Below are 23,147 nucleotides of genomic sequence, written 5' to 3'. Positions count from 1 at the left end.
CTGTCAAGAGATCCCTCTAAAAGTTACACACTGCACCTTTAAGCTTTTTTTAATGTCCAAGTATAATCTATATACTGTAGTGTTTCTAAACTTCACCACAGTAAAAAAATTATGCTATTTATTACACTGTATCAATTCATTATAGTACTACAGAATACAATAGTATACTTTAAAAGACTGTTTTATTACCAAAATATTACACTTATACACACTTTTCCTGCTGTGGTTATCGTATTTTTCTTAGTTGGCTTATGTGTGAAATCGGAACAAGCTGGAAAGTAAAGCTGTGGCCATGTGGAGGCAGTAGTTAGTCAGGCCTATCTTGCCCACAGACTCCAGTGGAGATCTGAGCCGCTGCGAGCTGCCTGTTTGCCTCTCCTCAGATCGAAGATGGCGGTGTCCGTGTTCTCAGGCGTGCGCCTCCTCTCCATCGGAGACGCCAATGGAGACATACAACGACATTCAGAGCAGCAGCCTCTGCGGCTGGAGATCAAAACAACCCAGGACGCGGCTCTGATAAGCCTATCAAACAGTAAGTAGATACGGGCTTTTAAATGCTTCGTACCCCGGCCTCAGCGGAGCTGTATACGCTAGCTTAGCCAAATGTGAGTGATGCGCGTGCGGCATGTGTACATGTTGAGCTGCCCTTGCGTGCGTGAATACCGGATCAACACATTTTAAGTCAGTTTCTTAAATTTCGCTTTTATTCAGTCCCGTGCATGATGTTTGAAACACGTGAAATTGTTTGATGGCAGAGGTTTGGTTTGATCACGCACCGCACAAACCACGTTGATCGTAGCCTGTTAGCATCCGTAAACATTTCGTATTGTGTTGAGCTGTTTATGGATCGCTGCCATCCAGCTAACTATCATGAACAGGAATGATTATTCAACACTGAATGAGCTTGGTGTTTTTCAGTCTGGTTTGTAGATAAAGATCATGTGCGTGGGATTGTTTTACTTTATGGATAGACTTTTATAACAGGACTGTGAAAACGATGTGGATTGGCGCCTATAAAGTTAGCCGCAGTCTGAACCTCAAGTCTTACTTTCATGTCTTCGGAAATGCTCAAAAAGTGAGCTAGAAGTAGCCTCTGCACGTTTTCTTTGTGTAGGCTTTGAATTCTACGTTGAATTAAACCTTTTTAATGTCCATCGGTTGGTGGGCTGAATGGATGCTGAGTTGACTTGATGAATTGCGCACAGCCTCACTGTTCTGCGCCACATCTTCACTTTACTACATCATACTATGAAATACTATATTATCAGAAGAGGGTAAAATGAAATTACGCGGTGCTTTTTGTATGCCAGAACCGTTTGGCCATTCATCTTTGTTCTGCGGGGAACAATACCGGGTCCCCCGCCTCCATCTCCCCAGTGTCCCGCATGTTCATTCAGACTCACGGGCTTTTGTCTCGACCTCATGCTGCTCATGCCCCGCGGATGAGATGAATGTCTTTACTGAAACAGATGCGTGACAAACATTCACACCCAACTGCATTGCTTGGGCTTTTGTTTTCTTTTCTTTTTTGAAAAGTTTTATTGCTCAATCCAAGTTCAAGCCCTTCGTTTTTCTTACCAATGCTGAGGGCTTAATTGTAAAACATACTGGTTAAACGCATAGTACTGTGCATTATTTTAAGCACATGTAAAAGAGAGCTCATAAACGCTTCTTATTTATGATCTTCATTAAGGAAGTAATTCAGCTTCTTCCAGACATATGTTTTGCCAGTGGTATGCTAGTTCCCTTTAGTTTTCTAACACTTTTCTTTCACTTTTATTGCTGTAAAATTTTATTTTGGTTCAGGGCAAAGACCCACTTTATATTTCAAATGAAAATATAAGAAATAAGGATGAGAAATAAGCAGTGCCAACCATTGCTTAGTGGTTAATAGGATGAAACTGTTTTGTATCATTCACCACAATAACCAAGTGACTTTACATGACCCATTTCATCCCACTGTGTGACCTACAAGTGGGTCCCGACCCACAGTTTGAAAGCCCCTGGTGTAAACAGTTTCGTTTTGGTGCTTTTCAGTAGCTCAAAGAGCAAAGCTTTTTATTTGTAAACATTAAATTCCAATCAATCATCCTATTTGAGATCTCGGCCTCTCAATCCTTCAGTCATGCCCTCTGTGTCGCATTTTAAGCTTTATTTGGGGATTGTACTGTTTTTCAACCCAATTATATAAATGAATACCAGCATAATCTGTGGAAAGCTGGGAAACAAAATTACAAAATCCATAATCCTGGCATGACCATTGCTTGGTGCCACCTCCCCTCCTAAACACAGCAACATGTAATGCAGAAATCATTGAATGGTGTAGTGTGATTTGCATAATGGGTTAAAGATTAAAGGCCAATTCACAGTGCGAATTAGCTTTTAGTTGACTGAATTCAGATAAAAACATCAGCGGGAGACATGACCATTGTCATTATTCGTATGCATATTAATAAATACATTTTATTAATGTTAAATGCCTATACAAACATCTGTCTCTGTGTGTGTTTTCCTCAACAGATGAGGATACGTGCGTGTTTAAGTGTTCAGTTTCGCAAGAGACAGAATGCAGTCGTGTTGGGAAGCAATCCTTCATCATTACTCTGGGCTGTAACAGTGTTCTCCTGCAGTTTGCATCTCCAGCAGGTAAAAACTCGTCTTGTGCTATTTGTTCACGCAAATGAATTGAGATAAGCACAAGTTTAGCCTGCTGCATGTCACTCATGGCAGGAAAAAAGAATGAAGAGAGTCTCATCTCCTAATGTGGCATTGATTTTATGTTGGACAGATTTCTTGTCGTTTTATAATCTTCTGAAGAATTGTCGTGGACACAGGGGCGAACACTCGGTCTTTAGTGAGAGGACCGAGGAGTCCTCGGCTGTACAGTATTTCCAGGTGTGTTTGACATTTATATCCAAAGCATGCAACAAATCACTTGATAAGTCAATTCCATCCTAAGGAGGAATTTATGCTCGAAAGGCTGTCAATTGAACAGTTTAGTACATTACAAATAGTATGAAAAAGTAATAAATGCTATTATTTGATTCATTAGTTATTTGATGCATCATGTAATTCTAATAGGAATATTTATCTCAACTGTCAACAAAAGTGGTATATTATCATGTGGCACTCATACAGTATTTCATTTTTGTTTCAGTTTTATGGCTACCTCTCTCAGCAACAAAACATGATGCAGGATTACGTCCGAACTGGAACATATCAACGGGCCATCCTCCAAAACCATACTGACTTCAAGGACAAAGTACTGCTGCTGTTTTCCTAAATTATTTTTCACATGCATATTCAAATGACATAACATGGTGTCAAAAAGTTGCATAGTTGCTCTCTTTTAAAGCTTTTCTTGTTCTTTTAGAAAGCTCATTAATTTAGTCTATGACCTTTACTGTTAGCTTTAATTATTCTAAAAATATCTGGTTTACTTGAAACAATCTGACACAAAAGCACCCTTGACATTTTTAGGGAAGTCTGTTCTCACTGTATCACTATTGAAGTTATTTGGATGTGGTTATTTTATTGCAGATCTAGCAACTTTTGTTCTCTTTTTTTTTTAGGTGGTGTTGGATGTAGGTTGTGGCTCTGGGATTCTGTCATTTTTCGCAGCTCAGGCTGGTGCCCGTAAAGTCTATGCTGTGGAGGCCAGCACAATGGCTCAACATGCAGAGGTATGACCTAATAAACAAATACACTGGATCTGAAAATACCATCTAGTAGACAAAAATCAGTATGCGAGTCCTTTCGATAGACACTTTACTATTCTGTAAGGCCACTCAAGCTGAGAAGCTGCCAAAAGTGAATGTAATGTAAATACCTGAAAACAATGAATGGGGTGGCTCTTTAAGTGATTTATGTACCAAGAAATGTATTCCTTGTAAAGGTATTTGTTAAAAAATTAATAAGTGAATTATGGTTGGGGTTGTTGTGATTACATCATAGGTCAGAGGACATACGGGTCATATGACAATAAAAAATATGGTTGATGCAGTGTGTCCGAATGTATTTGTATTGCACATACTATATTCAGTATGTACTGTCACAGTACACAATTTTGGACACAGCACTAGAATCTGAAGGATGTGTTCAACTTTGCAGTCTTGTGTATTGCTCCTCTATTAACATAAACTTGACACATATGGGGGCGGTTTCCCGGACAGGAATTAGACTAGTCCTAGACTAAAATAAATGTAAGAGCTGTCCAAACTGAAAACATCTTAAAATACCTCAGTGCCCTCTGTTTTGCCTCAAAATGCAGACAAGTAATGTTTTTAATAAGGCACATTTGTTAAAACTAGTTATATTTCCTAATTAACCTGATAACCTGCGCGAGGGCGTGGATGTACTGAAGAACTAATGCCTAGTCCTGGCTTAAAGGATTAGTAAATTTTCTTAAAAAAATCCAGATAATTTACTCACCACCATGTCATCCAAATTGTTGATGTCTTTCTTTGTTCAGTCGAGAAGAAATTATGTTTTTTAAGGAAAACATTCCAGGATTTTTCTCATTTTAATGGACTTTAATGGACCCCAATACTTAACAGTTTTAATGCGTTTAAAATTGCAGTTTCAAAGGACTCTAAACGAACTCATAGGGGTTTTATCTAGGGAAACGATTGCCATTTTTGGCAAGAAAAATAAAAAATATGCACTTTTAAACCACAACGTCTTCCTCCGGTCTTGTGATTCGCCAGCGCGACCTCACTTAATACGCCATTCACTTCATGATGACGTATGCGTAACTACACCCCAGTGTTTACAAGTGTGTAGAAAGAGGACCGTTCCGACATTGTTGTATGTGGAATGATAATAAATAATGTCTTTGTGTCAGTTTATTGTTTAAAATGATCCGCAAATGTGCCTTTTACATATGTAACATGTGATCTTTCGATATCATTACGCAATTACGTGAGGTTGCGCTGGCGAGTCACAGGACCGGAGGAAGACGAGAAGTTGTGGTTTAAAAGTGCTTTTTTTTATTTTTCTTTCCAAAAATAACAATCGTTTCACTAGATAAGGCCATTATGCCTCGTTTGAGATTGTTTAGAGTCCTTTGAAACTGCAATTTTAAACTGCATTAAAACTAATAAGTTTTGGGGTCCATTAAAATGAGAAATCCTGGAATGTTTTCCTCAAAAAACATAATTTCTTCTTGACTGAACAAAGAAAGACATCAACATTTTGGATGACATGGTGGTGAGTAAATTATCTGGATTTTTTTAAGAAAATTGACTAATCCTTTAAGATAATCCCTGTCCGGGTAACCACCTCGAGATGTATTCACGTAAGGTGACCATGAGCCTTAAAACAAATTTGCAGGTTTTAAGACGACACTTGGCCTCGGTTAAGTCAAACCAGTGCTGATATTGATGAATCGTGCATCCACAGGTTCTTGTGAATAGTAACCGGCTTTCAGAGCGTGTTGTGGTCATTCCTGGAAAAGTGGAGGAGGTTTCTTTACCTGAGCAGGTGGACATTATCATCTCTGAACCCATGGGCTACATGCTGTTTAATGAAAGAATGCTGGAAAGTTACCTACATGCCAAAAAATTCCTCAAGCCCAACGGTAAGCAAAAAGAAGCATTTATTCAATAAAAAGCGCCGATCGTACATGTTTTCTGCGACTTATCACAACCTCTGCTGTGTTTGCAGGCAAAATGTTCCCCACCATTGGAGACGTTCACCTCGCCCCTTTCACAGACGAGCAGCTTTACATGGAGCAGTTCACTAAGGCCAATTTCTGGTGAGCACTTGGGCTAAGCACAGTGTGAAATTCAAGGAATGGCAAATGTATACAACAATGCGAGTAAATAAGCAGGCAGTCATTTACTAGATGTCAAATAATAGTATCTCAGGGTAAAAAACTAAAAGTTATTAAGACAGTGGGGGCAGTTTCCCAAACAGGGTTTAGGACATTCAAGTAGTTTTCCAAGCAAACCTTACAAAAAACTAGAGATGCACCGATCGACCGGGTAGAGATCTTAATTGGCAGATTTTACACATGATCGGCAGGTCAGTCAAATGTCAAGAGATACCAGAGAGCCATACGAACATAACATCTTGCCTGAGAAAAGGTGAGAGCATGACACAGCTAAATGCTAAAATAATAGCAAAAGATGTTATGAATCCTTATGCTTTAACTGACATGCTGTTATGATGGTGCGCATCCACAACGGTAGTTAAACTTTGTCCAGTACATAACTTAGTTTAAGTCTAGCATGTTTTGCAAATAGATGCACGTTGTATAATATATTTATGTTCCATCAAGATTTGAGGTTTGGAGCGTTGCGCGGAACGGGCCGGGGTGCTATCATGGGTGTGCTTTGTAGGTTTTAAGGTATACCAAGGTTTCAAAAACGCTAAAATGTTCTGTGATATCGTTTCCAAGGTATGAGCTGGGTTTCACATAATTAATTTGATGTTTACATTTAATATACATTACGAAAATATATATATTTTTTGAAAGCATATTATAATTTTCAAGGCTTGATTTTTTTTTTACCTGGCATTTAAAAAGAACACACTTTAGGTTGGAATGGCAATACCGCAACACCGTAAAACCATGTTTTTTTTTTGCTTAAGGTTATCAAACCGCCAGAATCTTATACCGGCCCATGGCTAGTGCTTTGGGAGAAGGCTTCTCCGTTTGCTTTTGAATCATGGTACCAATGTCATACGCTGTTTGGTCTGCGCAAAACTACGTCAAACACGCCCCCAGTCTTTACTGTGGACCACATGCACTTGTAACGCTAAACAGTCAGATCTCCAAGTGGCGCCATAACCACAAAAAAAATTATTATTAAATAAACTCACCCTGCCCATCTCTACTTATCAGACATGCAAGCCGATCTCGAAGCAGCAATTATTTTCACAACTGATATTTGGATAAGTGATACAAGTCGGTATCGGCAGGTCACACCTACAGAAAAATCAAAATCAGTCAAGAAAATTGCAATCGGTGCATCACTACAAAAAACATTTCAGGTTTACATCTTGAGGCAAACCAACAGTGCTGCTATATGTTAGGATATGTCAATGCACAGTGTTATTAAATCAAGGCAGCTCAAACATGCATTTTAGTTTAGGACTAAGACAAGCACTCTCCGGGAAACCGCCCATAGAAATAATTCATCTGATTTCTTTAAGATGATACTGACAGAACGTCATTTTCCTGTTCTTCAGGTATCAGCCATCTTTTCATGGTGTGGATCTGTCTGCGCTGAGAGGAGCTGCAGTCGATGAATACTTCAGACAGCCTATTGTGGTATGAAAAAGGAGGGAATTAAATAACTGCTTGACTGGGTGTGTGTGATTGTGGCTTTTTGCATTAGCCAAGGTTTGAAAGTACATGAGCTAGAGAGTTAAATACATAGGTTTTTAGCAATGAAAGGTCATGGGTTTGATCCCCAGGGGATACATACTGATAAAATGTATAGGCTACTTTGTAATGCACTGTAAGCCACTGTGGATAAAAATATCTGCCAAATGCCACTATATATACATATATACATATTCACATTTACATATATTTCAATGCAATGTTTTAATAAAACTTTTTAGTCTATTACCAAGAAAAAGCTTTCAGTCCATGTTAACTGGGTGTCTGTGTTAGCTAAGAGTCTAGGTGTGATGGTGGTCTTTGGATTTGTAAAGGTTTGAAAACCCTTGCTTTAAAGTATTGAATAAAGGAAGAGAAGTAGGTAACTGGAGATTTGTCTACTTATGTAGGAAGGACGAGTGCTGCTCAGGGGTAAATGCGTACAGGATTGCGTTACATAGTTAAGTTGCATATCAGTACACGAGACACGTGGAGCCCAAATGAGAACAGTGAGGGTGTTTATGGTAAAAAGGGAAAGGGCAACATGGTCCTTGGATTAGTTTTAGTTGAAGTGTAACACAGGAGGCTGTATGTAAGGTATGTATGCTTGCCTGTATGCCAGTTCTGAAAGGTTATATTTTGCGGTCTGGCTTTCTGAGCCGTGCTGTTTGTGTGTGGCAAGAGAGGAACATTATGAATGTTCATCCGTGAAGGAAGGTTTTTTAACACATTAAACGGACTCTACAAATGGTAGGGCTAAATGTTTATCTACTTTTCCTGGGCTTGATAGGCTAATTTACTATATATATAGATATAGAGAGAGAGTTTCAGGTTTACACTTTGTGAGTTACTATTTATCCAGCAGTAGTCAGCTGTGCAGGCATTTGTCGTGCCTGTAATAGTGTTACACTGCTGGGACAGTGACCTGCAGTTACACTGGTTTGACTCTAGAGGGTGCTGATGTAGCATCCTTCAGGTGTTCAAGCCAAGGCAGGAAAGCCTCTGAGCTAGGACTGAGTTTGTTACTCGCTCCTTGACAAGAGGCTTTACATTTAACCATTTCTTTTCATTTGAATGCTTCATCTTCAACATGCAAACTAAGTGTTCTGTCTTTTGTCATTTCTCTCAGGACACTTTCGATATCAGGATCCTGATGGCCAAATCAGTGAAATATACAGTCAACTTTTTAGAAGCTAAAGAAGAGGATCTTTACAAGTATGATTTAACTAAATTCATTATTTATTTTGTAGTCAACAATGAACGTGACAAGAACAGGAAGTCTAAATCTTAGTCATATATATTTGTTTCTCTTTTTTTTCTTCCCAGGATAGAAATTCCCTTCAAATTCCACATGATGCATTCAGGACTTGTGCATGGACTGGCTTTCTGGTTTGATGTGGCATTTATAGGATCAGTGTAAGTGGAAAAAATTCCCTTCTTTTCATACTTGAGTTGCTTTAAAAAAAAACTTACATCCCTTGAACCCTGAAGCAGTTTTTGTGGGGTTTTTTTTATTTTTTAATAATGTTTAGTAAGTTTTAAATTAAGCATTTTAATCTTAATTCTTGGGTCATGAATTTAAAGGTAAACAACACCATTTTTCAATATTTTACTATGTTCTTACCTCAACTAAAATGAATTAATACATACCTATATTTTTTCAATGCATGCACTTTTAATCTTTGTACAGCGCGTCGTGAATGTGTTAGCATATAGCCTAGCCCCATCCATTCCTATAGCTCCAAACAAAAGTTTTATTTTGTGCCACAATACTTACTCGTGTAACTACTCATGTAACAGTCTTTAAATAGGGAAAACATGGAAGTGTTTGGTGGCTTCTAAATTTATCCTTGTTTGGAGCCATAGGAATGAATGGGGCTAGGCTAAATGCTAACACATTCACGACGTGCCGTACAACGATTAAAAGTGCACGCATTAAAAAAGATAGGTATGTATTAATTCGTCTAAGTTTAGGCAAGAACATAGTAAAATACCGAAAAACAGTGGTGTTTTCCCTTAACATGAACATCTTCGAGTTTTCGTGTGCAGTTTGTTCTGTCATTTCAGTAAAACTAGAATAAGTGGCTCATCTCCACCTAGGGTTGTCACAATGATTAAATAATCGTCTCATCGCGATTGGTTGACCTCAGTGTGATGATTTCAGATCACTGCAATGATTGCACATCTTTCTAAAAAACACAAGGGGGAGCTGCAGCACCTGTAAAAGAGAGATTGTATCAGATGGCGCTTCTTAACTGACAGTGTAACGAGATAAATTGCAAAGCCATTCAATACAGTGGAAAAAACAGCATTTAAAGTAATTATGCAAAACTTTAAGCAGTATGAACTGCCACATAAAACATTAATTTCCAAAACAGCAATTCCAAATTTAGGGAAGTGAAGGATGCTAATCTTAAGGATCTGTAAGGATTTTTTTTTACAGACACTACAGACATGGTCCAGTACTTATATGACCTTAGTATGATTGGCTACTATTTAAGGCCTGTTCTGGTATAGGCCGTTTATTATTTACTGCCAGATAAGCAAAATATTTAATTTAAATAATCACAACAATGTGTGAAAATTATTTAAAGAACAAACAATAAATTATGAGAATTAAATGTCAAAGCAATAAAACAGACAATCATCATAATCATCAAAGCCCTAAACAGGTTAACCGTCATAATCGTCACAATCTACTAGACAATTAACCATCAGCCAAATTTTCATAATCGTGACAGCCCTATCTCCACCTGTCTTTGTGTGTCGTGTTTACATAATAACTTTAAACGGCCAACAATATTTGCAATTATGTGAGTGGGCGTTTACATATAATTCAACATTTTTCTATAATGCCTTTTGAATGGAGCAAACTCATTGGTTCATATGAATGTCTTTTGATTGGAGCAAATAGAATATTGTATAAATGATGTTGTTTGTCTGTCTCTACCCGTATAGGATGACTGTGTGGCTCTCTACAGCTCCCACAGAACCCCTCACTCACTGGTATCAGGTTCGTTGTCTGCTTCAGTCGCCTCTCTTCGCTAAGGCTGGAGACACAATGTCAGGCACCGCTGTATTAATCGCCAACAAAAGGTGATGAAATAAAACAATTTCTGTTCATCTTCAGGGTGGTACTTGCCTTTTCTAAAATGTAATTGTTTTTCCCTTCTCTCACAGACAAAGCTATGACATTAGTGTTGTTGCTCAAGTGGACCAGACAGGCTCCAAGTCCAGTAATCTACTTGATCTCAAGAACCCCTTTTTCCGGTGAGTGGATGAATTAGGAACATAGGAAACTGTTAGGAGGATGTAGCCATAGAAGTCAAAGGGTGCTTATTAGTGAGCACCGAAATATTTAAAAATCTCGGCCGTTACTGAAAATTCTGGATGCACTTGGCCGAAAACCGAAAATGACTTGAAAATATATATGTTTTTACAAAAAGTTTTTGTATAATTGTGTTAATAGCAGACTTTTTAGTTTCATTAATTTAATAAATCTGAGTTGGACTACAAACCAATAAAATAATCACTTTTTTTGAAATATTCATCATGCAAAAAAGTCAACTTGAACAGCTTTTGTCTAAATGATGTTAAATGATGAAAGTTATTATATGCAAAACAGTTGTAAAGTAATGCACCAACTCAGCAGCCTTGTTAATACTACGTTTAATGAAGATACACAATCATTTTAGGCCTCTGAAGCCTGTTGACATAAGCAAAACAGTGACATCAGCACCTGCCACATAACAGCCCAGCATGAGATACTGAAAACTCTGCACTTCATCATCAGTTACTGACAAACCCGATGAACATTAACAACTAGATTTGATAACCTGCTGCATTTCAGAACTTGACGTGTGTGTGTTATTGCGCGTGATCTCCGACGCTAGAGACACATTAAAGGGTGATCACAGGCAGTGAAGCATCACACAGAATTTGTGTGTCATTTTAATTATTTGCACACAGCTGTCACATTCGTGCTTTTGTTGTGTAGCGCTGTGATAAAATCTGAGAAACGGTGCGCCGTATTTTTTCGGTCGTTTTTTCAGCCGACAATGCCATTTTCGTCTGAAATTTTCGGCGGCCGAAATTCCGGTGCATCCCCAGTGCTTATGCCGTCTTGTATTTTGTAGGTACACGGGCACCACACCCACCCCACCTCCTGGGTCACACTATACCTCTCCTTCTGAGAACATGTGGAATACTGGGGGAACCTACAGCATGAGCCAAGGCATGGCTGTGTCTGGTACACGTGTACATCACTTGGAAACATATTGCCAAATTTTGCCTGACACCCTTTAAAATGCTGCATGAACTTACATTTAAATCAGTTGTGTCTCTAACACAATTGAATGATAAATCACACATTCTGTATGTTTGGGATGGATAAATGAGCTGCTTGAAGAACCCACAAACAAACAAAGTACTGTCTACTCATTCTTTCTCTCTATCTCTCTCTCTCTTTCTTTCTTTGTCTCTCTCTCAGGGATGCCTACAGCCTATGACCTCAGCACTGTCATTGGTGGCAGTGGCTCAACAGTCTCCCACAACAATCTCATCCCCCTTGGTACAGATACGCATGCACGTATGGATATTTACACTCACACATACACGCATGTATTACTGTGAAATCAAGTGCTGTGTTTAAAATATCGATATGGCGACACATTGTCATTTTGATGATGTGCGCGTCGATACAGCACCTTCTGTACCGATTCGAACATACTTTTCAAGGTAGCTAATTATTATGCAAATAAAGTTTTGGAACCAGCATGTTCATTCAAAAGGTAATAAATAAATGGCAAAAACACAACAGTTACGACACTTGTTATTTAATGCATAATATATGGATAACAATGTTACTAAATTCTGATAAAAAATAAAAAACTGACCAGTGATGTGATGTGCATCGTATTGTGGCCTTCGTATTGGGATACCTATCCTGAATTTTTGCCGATACATAGCCCTAGTGACATCAGTGGCTGGTTACATAAACTGCTTAGGACTAGTCTTTCAAGTCTGTAATTTTTTTCTTCAAAACTGGCCAGAACCTTTAATTCAGTTACATTATAAAGGTAGATTGGTCTAATTTGAATCTGAAAAGTAAGACTGATCAACTTATTGCTTGTTTGTCTGACTAGTTTATAAGACAGTTTTGACTTGAGAGTTAAATGGAAATAGAAAATACTGAATGATATTTAAGGTGTCCTTTTGAGTTTTAGATATAAAGTAATATGGATACATCAGAATTCAAAACTGTAAAACACCATTTTACCTTAAAACACCATATAGTAAAAACTAAGCAACTTCCACATTAAGCATTCAGATTAATGCATCAAATACATATCACATGACCCATTTAATATACGCATTAGTTAAGTCTAAATTAATACAATTCTGTATAGTTTTATCACAAACGTAATTTTTTTGTGCATATGTTCACTGTAAATTAAAGCGGGTTTCTTTTCTTCAATCAGTGAACACGGGGATTGTGAACCACACTCACTCCAGGATGGGATCCATCATGAGCACAGGAATCGTCCAGGGTAAGTTAAATGGGACATACCATGACAATTTGACATTTTCCATGTTTAAGTGCTATAATTGGGTCCCCAGGGCTTCTATCAACCTAGGAAATGTGAAAAAGCTCAATCCAGTAACTAAGTTTTGGTAAAGCATGTGAAAAAATAGGTAATTGAAATTTGGCTCCCCTTGTGATGTCAGAAGGGGATAATACCTCCCCTTAATCTGCACTATCCAACTACAGCACTGTCATTTAGTACAGAGATCAGATAATTTGCATTTTAAAGGACACACCCAAAGGGACACATTTTTGCTCACACCTACAAAGTGGCAATTTTAACATCCTATAATAAATTATCTATATGATATTTTGAGCTAAAACTTTACATATGTACTCTGGGGACACCAAAGATTTATTTGACATCTTTTTAAAAGTCTTGAGATGTCCTTTTTAAACTGCTTTCAAGAAAAACTATTCACATCAGTTTTTATAGTGTAATCTCTCATGTATTTACGTCACGCTCTAAAGTCCTTGATATGCACAAACTCCAATTTAATGCTGTTTTTTTTTTGGAATTGCTATTTTTTCCACTAAACAAACTAAAAGATGCAGTGTGTAAATTTTAGCAGCATCTAGTGGTGAGGTTGCAAATTGCAACCAACGGCTTAGCCCACGGCTCACCCCTCGCTTTTGAAACGCATGGAGAAGGTACGGTAGCCGCCACCAGATAAACATATCATCGTCAGAGACAAAAAAAATGTCTGTTAATGGCTTCTGTAGAAAAATGGCAGCACAAAATGGCAACTTCCATGTAAGGGGACCCTCTGTGTATGTAGATAAAAAGGTCTCGTTCTAAGGGAATAAACACATAATGGTTCCTTATGAAAGGTCTTTATACACCCCTGATAATATAGTTCTGTATATTATTTAGCATTTCTGTCAAAAGATCCTTCTTAAAATTACACACTGCACCATTAAATACATTTTGTCATACGAGTCTTCTTCAGGGATGCACTTTTTTCTGTCATACCTTGTTTCATGGTGGCAAAAAAATGCAGACTTTGGCCACTGCTGTATACTAGATCTGGTCTGAATAGTTATGGACATTTCATGCATCTAATATCCTTTTTCTCTCCACAGGGGCCACAACTGCTCAGCAGGGTCCCAGCAGCAGCAGTCCTCATTACCCTGTCACCAACCAGTTCACCATGGGCGGCCCAGCTATCTCCATGGCATCTCCAATGGCCATCCCCAGCAACACCATGCACTACGGGAGCTAAGGCCAACAGACGGCCTCTGCATGTCCAGACCCCTCCCACCCCCTTCCTTTACGAACCGACCGCAGCCAAATTTAAAATACCAAAACCAGTGCACCAGTCTCTGACCATCACTTTATCCTCTCTCTCGCTCTCTCTTTATATATATAGATATATACATGTATACGTATATATATATATTCTAAACTCTCTTACTCTCACTGGGGTTTTATTTGTACATATCCGTCCCGCAGCCCTGTAACGTCAGCGCGCACCGGCCAGTCGAGAAGTCTGAGGTGTGTAATTGTTACTTATCTATGCCCTCTCCACCGCCAGCAACACATGGCGTCTGCTCCACAACCAGCCACCAGGAGGCAGCACTTGTTTGCAAGCATGCTGTAAAGCACAATACAGACTCAAGACCGAGTGGATAAGGAATTGGTCAAAGCGCTGACAACGGGACAAGACTTTTTTTATAAATGCTTTACAGACGTGCACACGTTCCCCGTTAATACACAAACTCCCACCTTTTATTCGCACAAACGCTATCAGTGACTGGATGTAAATCGAGACACTTTACTGTCGGCTTTCACGTCTCCCATGACATCAACTGGCCATCGCATCTCCGTTCATTCAGCATGGGCTTTAGACGGCCACTTCGCCACACCTAGATGTCATCAAGAGAGATGGACTCATGCTGGAAAGTTTGTTTCGGCTAGTAGCTCAATACCGGTGGAACCTGCCTGTAGACGACCATAGCATAGATAGAGATTGTCTTACTTTCCATTCCATTTCTGACTGTGTTCATTTAGTGTGTTTTAATGTAGTGTAGTCCCCGATTGTATGCGTGTCGCTTGTTGTTATCCGAGGTGACTCAGGCATGGTTTATAAAGACCTCTTCTGTCAGTCCCCTGCCCCAAAATCTGACTCCCTTTAAAGGTTGACTGCATATGAATTTAGTCAGCCAATTAATAAGGACACACAGATTTCCTCTGCTACCAGTTAAGGAGGATTGTGGAATGCTGGGAAGGACATTCGGCTCTGGGGGAAGGAATACAGAAGGATATAAACAGTAAGGTCTCTGGACACGCACCGACCGCTTCAGCAGGAAACTGTTTGGAATTGCTGTATCTTAGTTTACATCACCCCAAATCCTTTCTCGTCAACCTCCGTGTGTTGTGAGACTTGTCAAGGGAAGGAAGAGATGAGTGACTATTGACTAGCTCTAACTCTCCTCTTCTTTTCCTTCCCTCCCTTAATCCTTCCCCTCCCACACCGGGTGTACGATAGCCCCAAAGACTTTCGAGTTTTATGCATAGGCATCGCTTCCAGTCACACATTTTCAGTTTTTCGTTTGATTTAGCAGCAATCATGAGAAAACAACCATGTCTGCTAGTTTGTAGAATTAACTTTTTCTTTCACAAAAAAGCAACCGACATGAAAAGGAGCAAATTAAATGTTGGAGAAGTCCCAGAAGTGTGTCAACTTACAGTGGCGTTTTGTTTTTTTTATTTTAGTGTCATGTGTTCCTGCTTTGTAAACTGAGCACATAGATGGGTAATACTTAGACATGTCTATTACTAAACATTTATTGTCTGCTTTCCAAGAAGTAAAGACATTGTATAGGGGTGGTTTACTCAGAAATGACATTTTTATCATTTACTTACCTCCTGTTGTTTAACACCTGTATGTCTTTTTATCTTCAGTTGTTTTACCAAAAATGTTATTTTTCTATACTGCGAAAGTAGACAAGTGACCTCAAACAATAAATGTAACATAATAAAGCTTGTGAACTATATTCAAGCCATGCAGTATCTTAATTTGAGACACCAGTAGCTGAAAATCATCATTATTAATGAGTGCTACTAATAATAAATCAGTTTAGCATGTTTTTCACAAAAAGCTAAAAGGACATTTTTATTGGCAGAAAAAGAGCAACTTGGCCAATTATAATTCAAAAGAACTCATACAGGTGTGAAACAACACGATAATGGCAGCATTTTGGGGTAGCTGACAAAATTGTGATTTTTACTTACAGAATGAATTTTGTGAGGCAGTTTTTCAAATTGTGTACTACATAATGAATGATCAGTCAAAAAAAATAAGCTGTTTACCCTGACAAGTATCACTTTATTCCACAGTGTCATCAAACACAAAATGGACCAGGAAAATAATACAAAAACCTCTTTCAATTTACACAACTATGAAAGTCAGAGGTTATAAGGCAAATCTTACATCACACATCCCTTCACAGTAATGTCAGATCATTTTATTTTTTGAAAATAACATGTTTCAAAACAAAAGGATTCATTGAAATCTTTTCAAATTGCTCTTTAAGATAACAAATGGATGTAATGCAAGTAAATAACACTTTAGGAAGATAATAGTAGGTAACACTACTTAAAAGAAAAGCCTTACAAACTCAAATCAAAGTGTATTTAAATTATATACATTTAAATTAATATAATATTACTTAATCTGACAGAAGTTATTTCATCTAAATGGTTAGTTACCGACTGGTAACACTTTACGTCTGTTTGCTGGGAATGCATATGTTAGCACACCAATCGCAGGAACTCCTTCATTGCTCAGTCAACATAAATGCAACACATTCATCATGCTTTCCTATCTCCTTTGAGTCTAAAAACTCAGTACCGTAGGTCAGTTAGACATTCCCACAGTATGTGTCGTTTGATTCGAGGCTGGAGTAATGTGTTGCTCGGGATGTAATGTTCCTGTGTACGTTGCCGTTTGGAAGAAGTACATCTAAAACAAAAGAAGAAAACGTATGGTGTAGTGTTTCTTTAAAAAGTGAGTTGAAAGGATGAAGTGTTTATACTTGTTCATAAAGAGACTGGGCTTAAATGGCACATTTATTGTATTGACCGCATGTGTTTCAATTACCACAAGACATATCTTTGCCAAGAAAGAATGCATCTTAATAACCATAGCTTGAGACCGTAATAGACTCACTTGCCCAGCCTTGCTTGTGGATGATTAAATTGATTGGGGATAATAGTCATGTAAACTAACAAAACACTGCTATGGGTGCTTTGCTGTAATACATCATAAATATGTACACTAGATGTTGCCTTGGGGTTCTAAGCATGCGTCAAAACCCCCGCCATCTTGAAACAGGGGTCTTGTCATAGGACGTAGCTAGGTAATGCTACTATCACCGCCTGTACTTCGAATTCATGGACGATGCCCGACTTTTGTGCTGCGTATGGATGTTAGGCCTACTAGCACTATGCATTGCAGTTAGAAAAAGTAGATCTTCATAATATCTCAGTGCTAAATACATGTCTGACTGTTAAAACGAACCAAAAGAAAACCAAGAAAATCGCATTCATGACGATTTATGGTGATTTTATTTCCGTTACAACATTGCCTACACTGATGCTGATGCAGGGTTCCCCTGTTTCAAGATGGCGACTCTGTTTGACGCATTTGGTCCAATGAACTGCCGTAGCCAAGGCGACATCTAGTGTACATATCTATGGTAATAGATATAGACGCTAGCTAAGTCATGACCACGCCATATCATGAATATTAATCAAGGTGTACTGAATCCGAAATGTTTCTCTTACCTTAAAGCCGACAGCCAGGAGTGCATGAAGGAACACTATAACTGCCATAGTAGCAAAAGCTGTTAGTTTAGTGTCATCACGAACCGCCGGCCAAAAAGTGATGACCAACACCGAGCCTGAGATCACCAAGGCAACCAAAATCAAAAGCCACTGGAGCCAATTGAAGGGAATGGTCCATAATATCTTAAAACGGAGAGAGTATGACTTGTTGGTCTGACATGAAAATTAAGTTTGATATGTGTTTTTGAAGTATTAATTCAAAACTTACCGAAGTAGGAATATATATGAAGAGAGAATATCCATAGACACACACTGTCTCTAAAAATGTATATCCACTGATCTGCCTCTCAACACTTTGACGCCACGTTAAGAAGCCCCAAACTCCGAGAGGTACCAGCCACGCATAAAGGAACACGGTTACTGCTGCAATTGAGACTAAAATGGAAAAAAGCATTTATGTGATGGGAAGAATAAGTGTTGCTACATACGAGAGTGTACATTTCTTAAGTTTTACTTGTATAAATGAATTAAACTTCTAGGGGCGGTTTCCTGGACAGGGCTTAAGTTTGACTGCCCTCTTACCTCTGTGGAACTGCGGTCTGTAGTGATACTCTGGGTTCCCTTTCTCGCTCAGAAAGGTGGAGAGGTTTCCCATGATTGCCACTGAGAACACTAGAGTCACACAGATCCAGAATGGACCTGACAAAAGAGAGAAAACATGACTCGTAAGACACATGATCTGTCTGAGAGTCATTATTATCCACCAAAGGAAAATTCAAGTTTTAAAATATGTTTTGATGAGGTGGTGTATGAGATAAGTTACTGTAAATAGTAAGGCAGGCACATTACCATATAAGTCAGGGTTACTTCGAATGTGGTGTTTGATAAAGTTTCTTCCTGGCAAAGGTATAACAGAGCCTTTTATCCTATCCAGCACCTAAAATAAATACATAAATGACATCATTTGGGCCACCACAGTAGTAGTCGTTCTAACTTATTTACCAAACAAATGTAATATTTGTTTTTTTTTTATATTTATAGATTTGTTAAAATAAGAAACCAAATGTTTGTGTACCTGCACTGTATCTATATTGAAGAACGACTGATAGTATTCAAAAGTCCAAAAACCACCAGTTGGTTTTTCACCTCCAAGCAACTCTGAGGATAATGAACAAACTGTATAAAGTCCAGCATTAAATAGACTTAAAATGACTAAGTTTCATTTGTTGTCCTTTTGCAGCTCACCTCTGAGCTCTCTTGCTGATTCGCTTCATCGTCTGACAGATCGAGTTTGACATCTCCAGAGGAGGATGCAACCCCAGGGCTGGAGATACTGAGGGTTGATGCTCCCGGATTTGTTAACAGTAGATCTGTGGCCACCTCGAACTCTGTAATGACACAGAATGCTAATTAAAGGGATACTTCGCGTCCTGGCCAAGATTACGGTGCGTCTTCCAGAAGTCGTATTTGTTGACCGCACATGCCATTCAGTTAAAAACATAAGACACACAATCGTAGTTTTATTCTTATCTTAAAATGTAACGGTTGCTTTTCCGTAATAATAATAATAATATTCCTCTATGACGTATGCAGTCAACAAATACGACTTCCGGAAGACGCATTCGAAATCCTGGCCAGGACGCGTCCTAGAAGAATGGCACGTATGGTCACCCTATACAAAGGAAGATAATATGAGGAATGTCTAACCAAACCGATTATGAGCCCCATTCACTTCCATTGTAGTAAAAAGAATACTCTGGGGCGAATGGGGCTCATGAACAGTTTGGTTACAAAAATTCTTTAAAATATCTTTCTCCGTGTTCATCAAAACAAAAAATATACAGGTTTGTAACAACATGAGGATGAGTAAATAATGAAACAATTTTTGGGTGAACTAACCCTTTAAAGCAGAAACAAACACGTTTTACAGGTGTACTTACCCTGAAACTTTAAATCATCTGGACTAGCCATGACTGAAGATCACAGATGAGCTCTCAAACAGATCTCATATGAATACTGTCTGTGGGGAAAGTAAAATAAACGAGGTAATCATATGAAAGACATCAAAAAATTCAGCAGATCATCATTAACAGTCATTGGTTTATTATAGTTAGGTGCCTGCAAAATTATTATGTATTATATATTAGCTTTACTACAAACATCATGGTAAACTGTGAGACAATGGTACATCTGTGGTCATTATAATTTAACTACAAATACCATGACTAAACTATGGTTACTGTAGTAACATTTATTCTTAGTCTTCTGCGTGGATCTCATTAAATCTCGAAATAAACAAAATTACATTATTCCCACAAGCAGACTAACAGCTAATTCACTTACCTGGCGGTACAATACGATGCAGTACGTCAATGTTGACTCTTTGAAAACTCTCTGACAGTCTTGTTTCGGTAGCACGAATTCTATTTTAACTCGTTCCTTTAGACAAACTGAGATTCTAGACGTTTTAACAGACCCAATTACAGTTAGGAAAGATTTGATACAGTCTTAATACACACGGATTTAGCGTTATCTTCTCCATACTCCACGTCACCTGCACGGTTCCGGCGCGTCAAAACACGAACACGTGACCGGACCAAAGCCGGAACTAAAATTGTATAATTGTTACATGATTAATCCCTTATGAATATCAGTAAGTACTATCTATTTTAATGAAATATAACATTTCATGTTTGCTGTTAATGTTACATATTTTTAATATACATATCAACTGAAGTAAACATTTGCAAATAAAATGTTGAACTTCACTATAGGTAACCACGAAATCCGGTGAGAATCGAGCGGTATGTGACATCAAAGTACCGCGAGGCTGACTCGAAAGCAGAGCTTTTGAAACGCTCTCGCGATACTTTATTACCACGTGTCTAACAATATGCGCAGCGCCGTATGAAGTCGTACGAAACCATGGTGGAACGAAAAGCCAACATTGTGTTTCCCCACCGGAATGATAATACTTTAGGTACCGTGCTTTTCACCATCTTGGCTCCTCAGTTTCATCAGCTGACGTTATTTCAATAAGCCAGGTTTGAAAACTGTCCGCTTGCTGAAAGTTCTTCCTGTGATGATTCCCTCGTGAACTATGAACTATCATTTTTTTCACGAGTTCATGTGCTAACATGGCCGCCTCGTGCTTGCTGAAGAGATGGTGCTCCACAGCAGCTAATGTTACAGTGACAACCAAGGGCACGAGGTGGCAGAGACTAATAAATAGTCGTGCAGGTAAGATTTTGCTTCCAACGTTACTGGAGCGCAATATTTTTTATTTACGTTTACTGACCTCTTGCCTTAGTTTATTTAATAAAGCTGTCATGTGAGTTTATGTGGTCTTATTCATATTTATTTATGTGCTTTTACTTAGCCTGACATTTATTCACTAATTTTACTTTATTTCTTTTTTAAATTTCAAGCATCTTTTATATGCACATAACTTTACACAATACACAATGGTCCAAAATACAAACAGACATTATGTAGTAAATGTCTACAAGTCCCTCTATTTTTTATTTATTTATTGTTTTGCTTTGGGGCCCTTAAAAGTGGATGTGGAGTAGAAGTGTAAATAAAAACCTTTGGGAGACATAGTACCTATTTGGTGATTGGGGGGGGGGGTGAACAGCTTTAATGCAATGTAATTGATAATCTAATGTGATCAATGTATATGTTTAGTTGCTGACCATTTATCAATATGTTGTCACTGTTTTTAGGTGCGTGGTGCCGTGGTCTTTTAAGCGATTATAAGGAGGCTTGCCGTGAGGTGGTGTTGGGGGCACGGGAGCGACCCCTCAAAGCATCTGTCTACATAGGTCTGCTTGGAGGATTCTATGCCTGTTATTGTACCAACCCCGATGATGCTTCTTTCGAGACCAGCCTTCTAGAAACATCCAACCGTCTGGCTCTCCTGTCACCATGGATACGCAATGGCACCTCAGATGGGCACGTCCAGAGCCTGATGAAGCTGCGAAACGAGGGCAGACTGCGCTACGCCAGTGTGGGCTTTGCCTCTTTGACTTATTACGCAGACAACGACCCTGTCTCCAGTCTGTACGAAGCACAGTGTTCTGTAATGTCTGTGCCATGGGCGGAGTTGCCCAAACGGGTACTGGATGTGGGCTTTGTGGGACGTTGGTGGGTGCTTCATCATAAAATGAAGGATTATGATATTAACGAGGAGGAGTTTAGACATCTGCCTCCTGCTCTGGTGGCTACAGTTCCACCATCACCCCAGATAACTGAGAAAAATGAAAAACTGCATCAAGATTCATTGAAGGCGGTGGTGATGGAGGATGAGAGCGGCGTGTCAGATAGTGTACAGAAGCAGGTGGACACGTCTGTTGAAAGAAAGCAGATGAACAATACAACATAGAGGACACTGAAAATGTGAACTGTAGTACTACACCCCTCATATGAATCCAAAAATCGTGCTTGCAAGAATCAGCTGTGTTGACGAAAAAATGTAAATTAAATTAAATGTCAGGAAAGCACCGTGTAGAATGTCTTATGTCTTACTTTTTCTGCTTAATGTATGAAATAAGTGTTGAATATTATTGAGAACTAAACAATTGCAGTGAAATTTAAAGGCATAGTGGTAAATAGCAGAACACTGTTTAAAACTGACATTACTTGTTCTCAATTTTGTGTCTTTTATGTTACATTTTTAAATAAGAATTTTCACCTGTGACAAGGAATCGCAAGGAATCATTTTTCTGTTAGTGTGAGTCAAAATGTGCAATGTGTGAATGAAAAGAAAACGTTAATCATTAGGGTGTTGTGTCTGGTACATTAACCAAGCATTGGTTCAAAAAAGGTTTAAAAAGGCACAAACCTACCCCATTGAGTAAAATTAACACAGAAAATGTTCATAATTGACCCAACAATTGGCTAAAACAACCCAGCATGTTATTTATATCCCAGTCTCCTGGGTTCGTCCCTTTTTGTCCCAGTGCTGGACAACCCAGGATTTTTTTTAATGTTTGGTAGGGCTGCCTAAAAATTAGTTGTGACTAATCGTTTGCAGAATAAAAGTTTTGTTTTTACATAATTATTATACACAGTACATCAACGTATATATGTTTAAGGAAAATATATTGATATAATAAATAAATATATATATATATATATATATGAAGAGTTTCGTTGCAAAACGAGATAACCACCGTTTTTTTAATTGTTCAGAAATCTTGTTTTTTGGTTGTGCATTCCAATTAATTTCAATTCAACTGCACTTGGTTTGTTTTGATTTAAACCATCATAACTTAAAAAATACAGCTAAGTAGCACCATAAAACAAAAGAATAACATGATAACATAATAATAAACTCTTTATATATATATATAAATTATATGTAAATATTAAAAATGTATATACACATGCAAATATGTTTTAAATATATACATGCAAGTGTTATATATACATAATTATTATAC

General features: G+C 38.3%; 3 protein-coding genes and 1 non-coding gene across 8 annotated transcripts; 3 read left to right on the top strand and 1 right to left on the bottom strand.

The window, feature by feature from the left end:
• The first annotated feature begins 265 nt into the window (after positions 1-265).
• On the top strand, positions 266-15,911 carry carm1 (coactivator-associated arginine methyltransferase 1). 4 transcript variants are annotated; one of them, XM_055193480.2, is made up of 16 exons: positions 266-532; positions 2,521-2,646; positions 2,789-2,895; positions 3,158-3,262; positions 3,573-3,683; positions 5,401-5,578; positions 5,665-5,755; positions 7,195-7,276; positions 8,460-8,545; positions 8,657-8,746; positions 10,289-10,426; positions 10,511-10,600; positions 11,467-11,564; positions 11,820-11,900; positions 12,811-12,879; positions 13,998-15,911. In XM_055193480.2, the coding sequence occupies exons 1-16, from the start codon at positions 391-393 to the stop codon at positions 14,135-14,137; spliced, it is 1,734 nt and encodes a 577-aa protein (XP_055049455.1). In that variant the 5' UTR covers positions 266-390; the 3' UTR covers positions 14,138-15,911. The 4 variants fall into 4 exon arrangements, with proteins under 4 accessions (XP_055049455.1, XP_055049443.1, XP_055049447.1 ...); XM_055193468.2 differs by having other exon boundaries at positions 11,820-11,918; XM_055193472.2 differs by having other exon boundaries at positions 11,467-11,579.
• On the top strand, positions 8,188-8,383 carry LOC129436978 (small nucleolar RNA SNORA74). The gene has a single exon (XR_008642035.1). It is a non-coding gene; the product is annotated as a small nucleolar RNA SNORA74 (small nucleolar RNA).
• Positions 15,912-16,222: 311 nt separating the features above from the next.
• On the bottom strand, positions 16,223-20,302 carry yipf2 (Yip1 domain family, member 2). Of its 2 annotated transcripts, none has more exons than XM_055193486.2 (9): positions 20,047-20,302; positions 19,644-19,723; positions 18,949-19,091; positions 18,779-18,859; positions 18,553-18,640; positions 18,286-18,402; positions 17,972-18,138; positions 17,704-17,886; positions 16,223-16,879 (listed from the first exon to the last, which is right to left on the bottom strand). In XM_055193486.2, the coding sequence occupies exons 2-9, from the start codon at positions 19,672-19,674 to the stop codon at positions 16,775-16,777; spliced, it is 915 nt and encodes a 304-aa protein (XP_055049461.2). In that variant the 5' UTR covers positions 19,675-19,723; positions 20,047-20,302; the 3' UTR covers positions 16,223-16,774. The 2 variants fall into 2 exon arrangements, with proteins under 2 accessions (XP_055049461.2, XP_055049464.2); XM_055193489.2 differs by having other exon boundaries at positions 19,644-19,719.
• A 377-nt stretch (positions 20,303-20,679) lies between these two features.
• timm29 (translocase of inner mitochondrial membrane 29) lies at positions 20,680-22,484 on the top strand. The gene is made up of 2 exons (XM_055193494.2): positions 20,680-20,943; positions 21,429-22,484. The coding sequence occupies exons 1-2, from the start codon at positions 20,841-20,843 to the stop codon at positions 22,085-22,087; spliced, it is 762 nt and encodes a 253-aa protein (XP_055049469.2). The 5' UTR covers positions 20,680-20,840; the 3' UTR covers positions 22,088-22,484.
• Positions 22,485-23,147: the final 663 nt, after the last annotated feature.

The sequence above is a fragment of the Misgurnus anguillicaudatus genome, chromosome 19, assembly GCF_027580225.2.
Source record: "Misgurnus anguillicaudatus chromosome 19, ASM2758022v2, whole genome shotgun sequence".
NCBI classification, from domain to species: domain Eukaryota; kingdom Metazoa; phylum Chordata; class Actinopteri; order Cypriniformes; family Cobitidae; genus Misgurnus; species Misgurnus anguillicaudatus.
The sequence above is the reverse complement of the archived record's forward strand: the minus strand, read 5'-3'. Positions and strand labels throughout refer to the sequence as shown.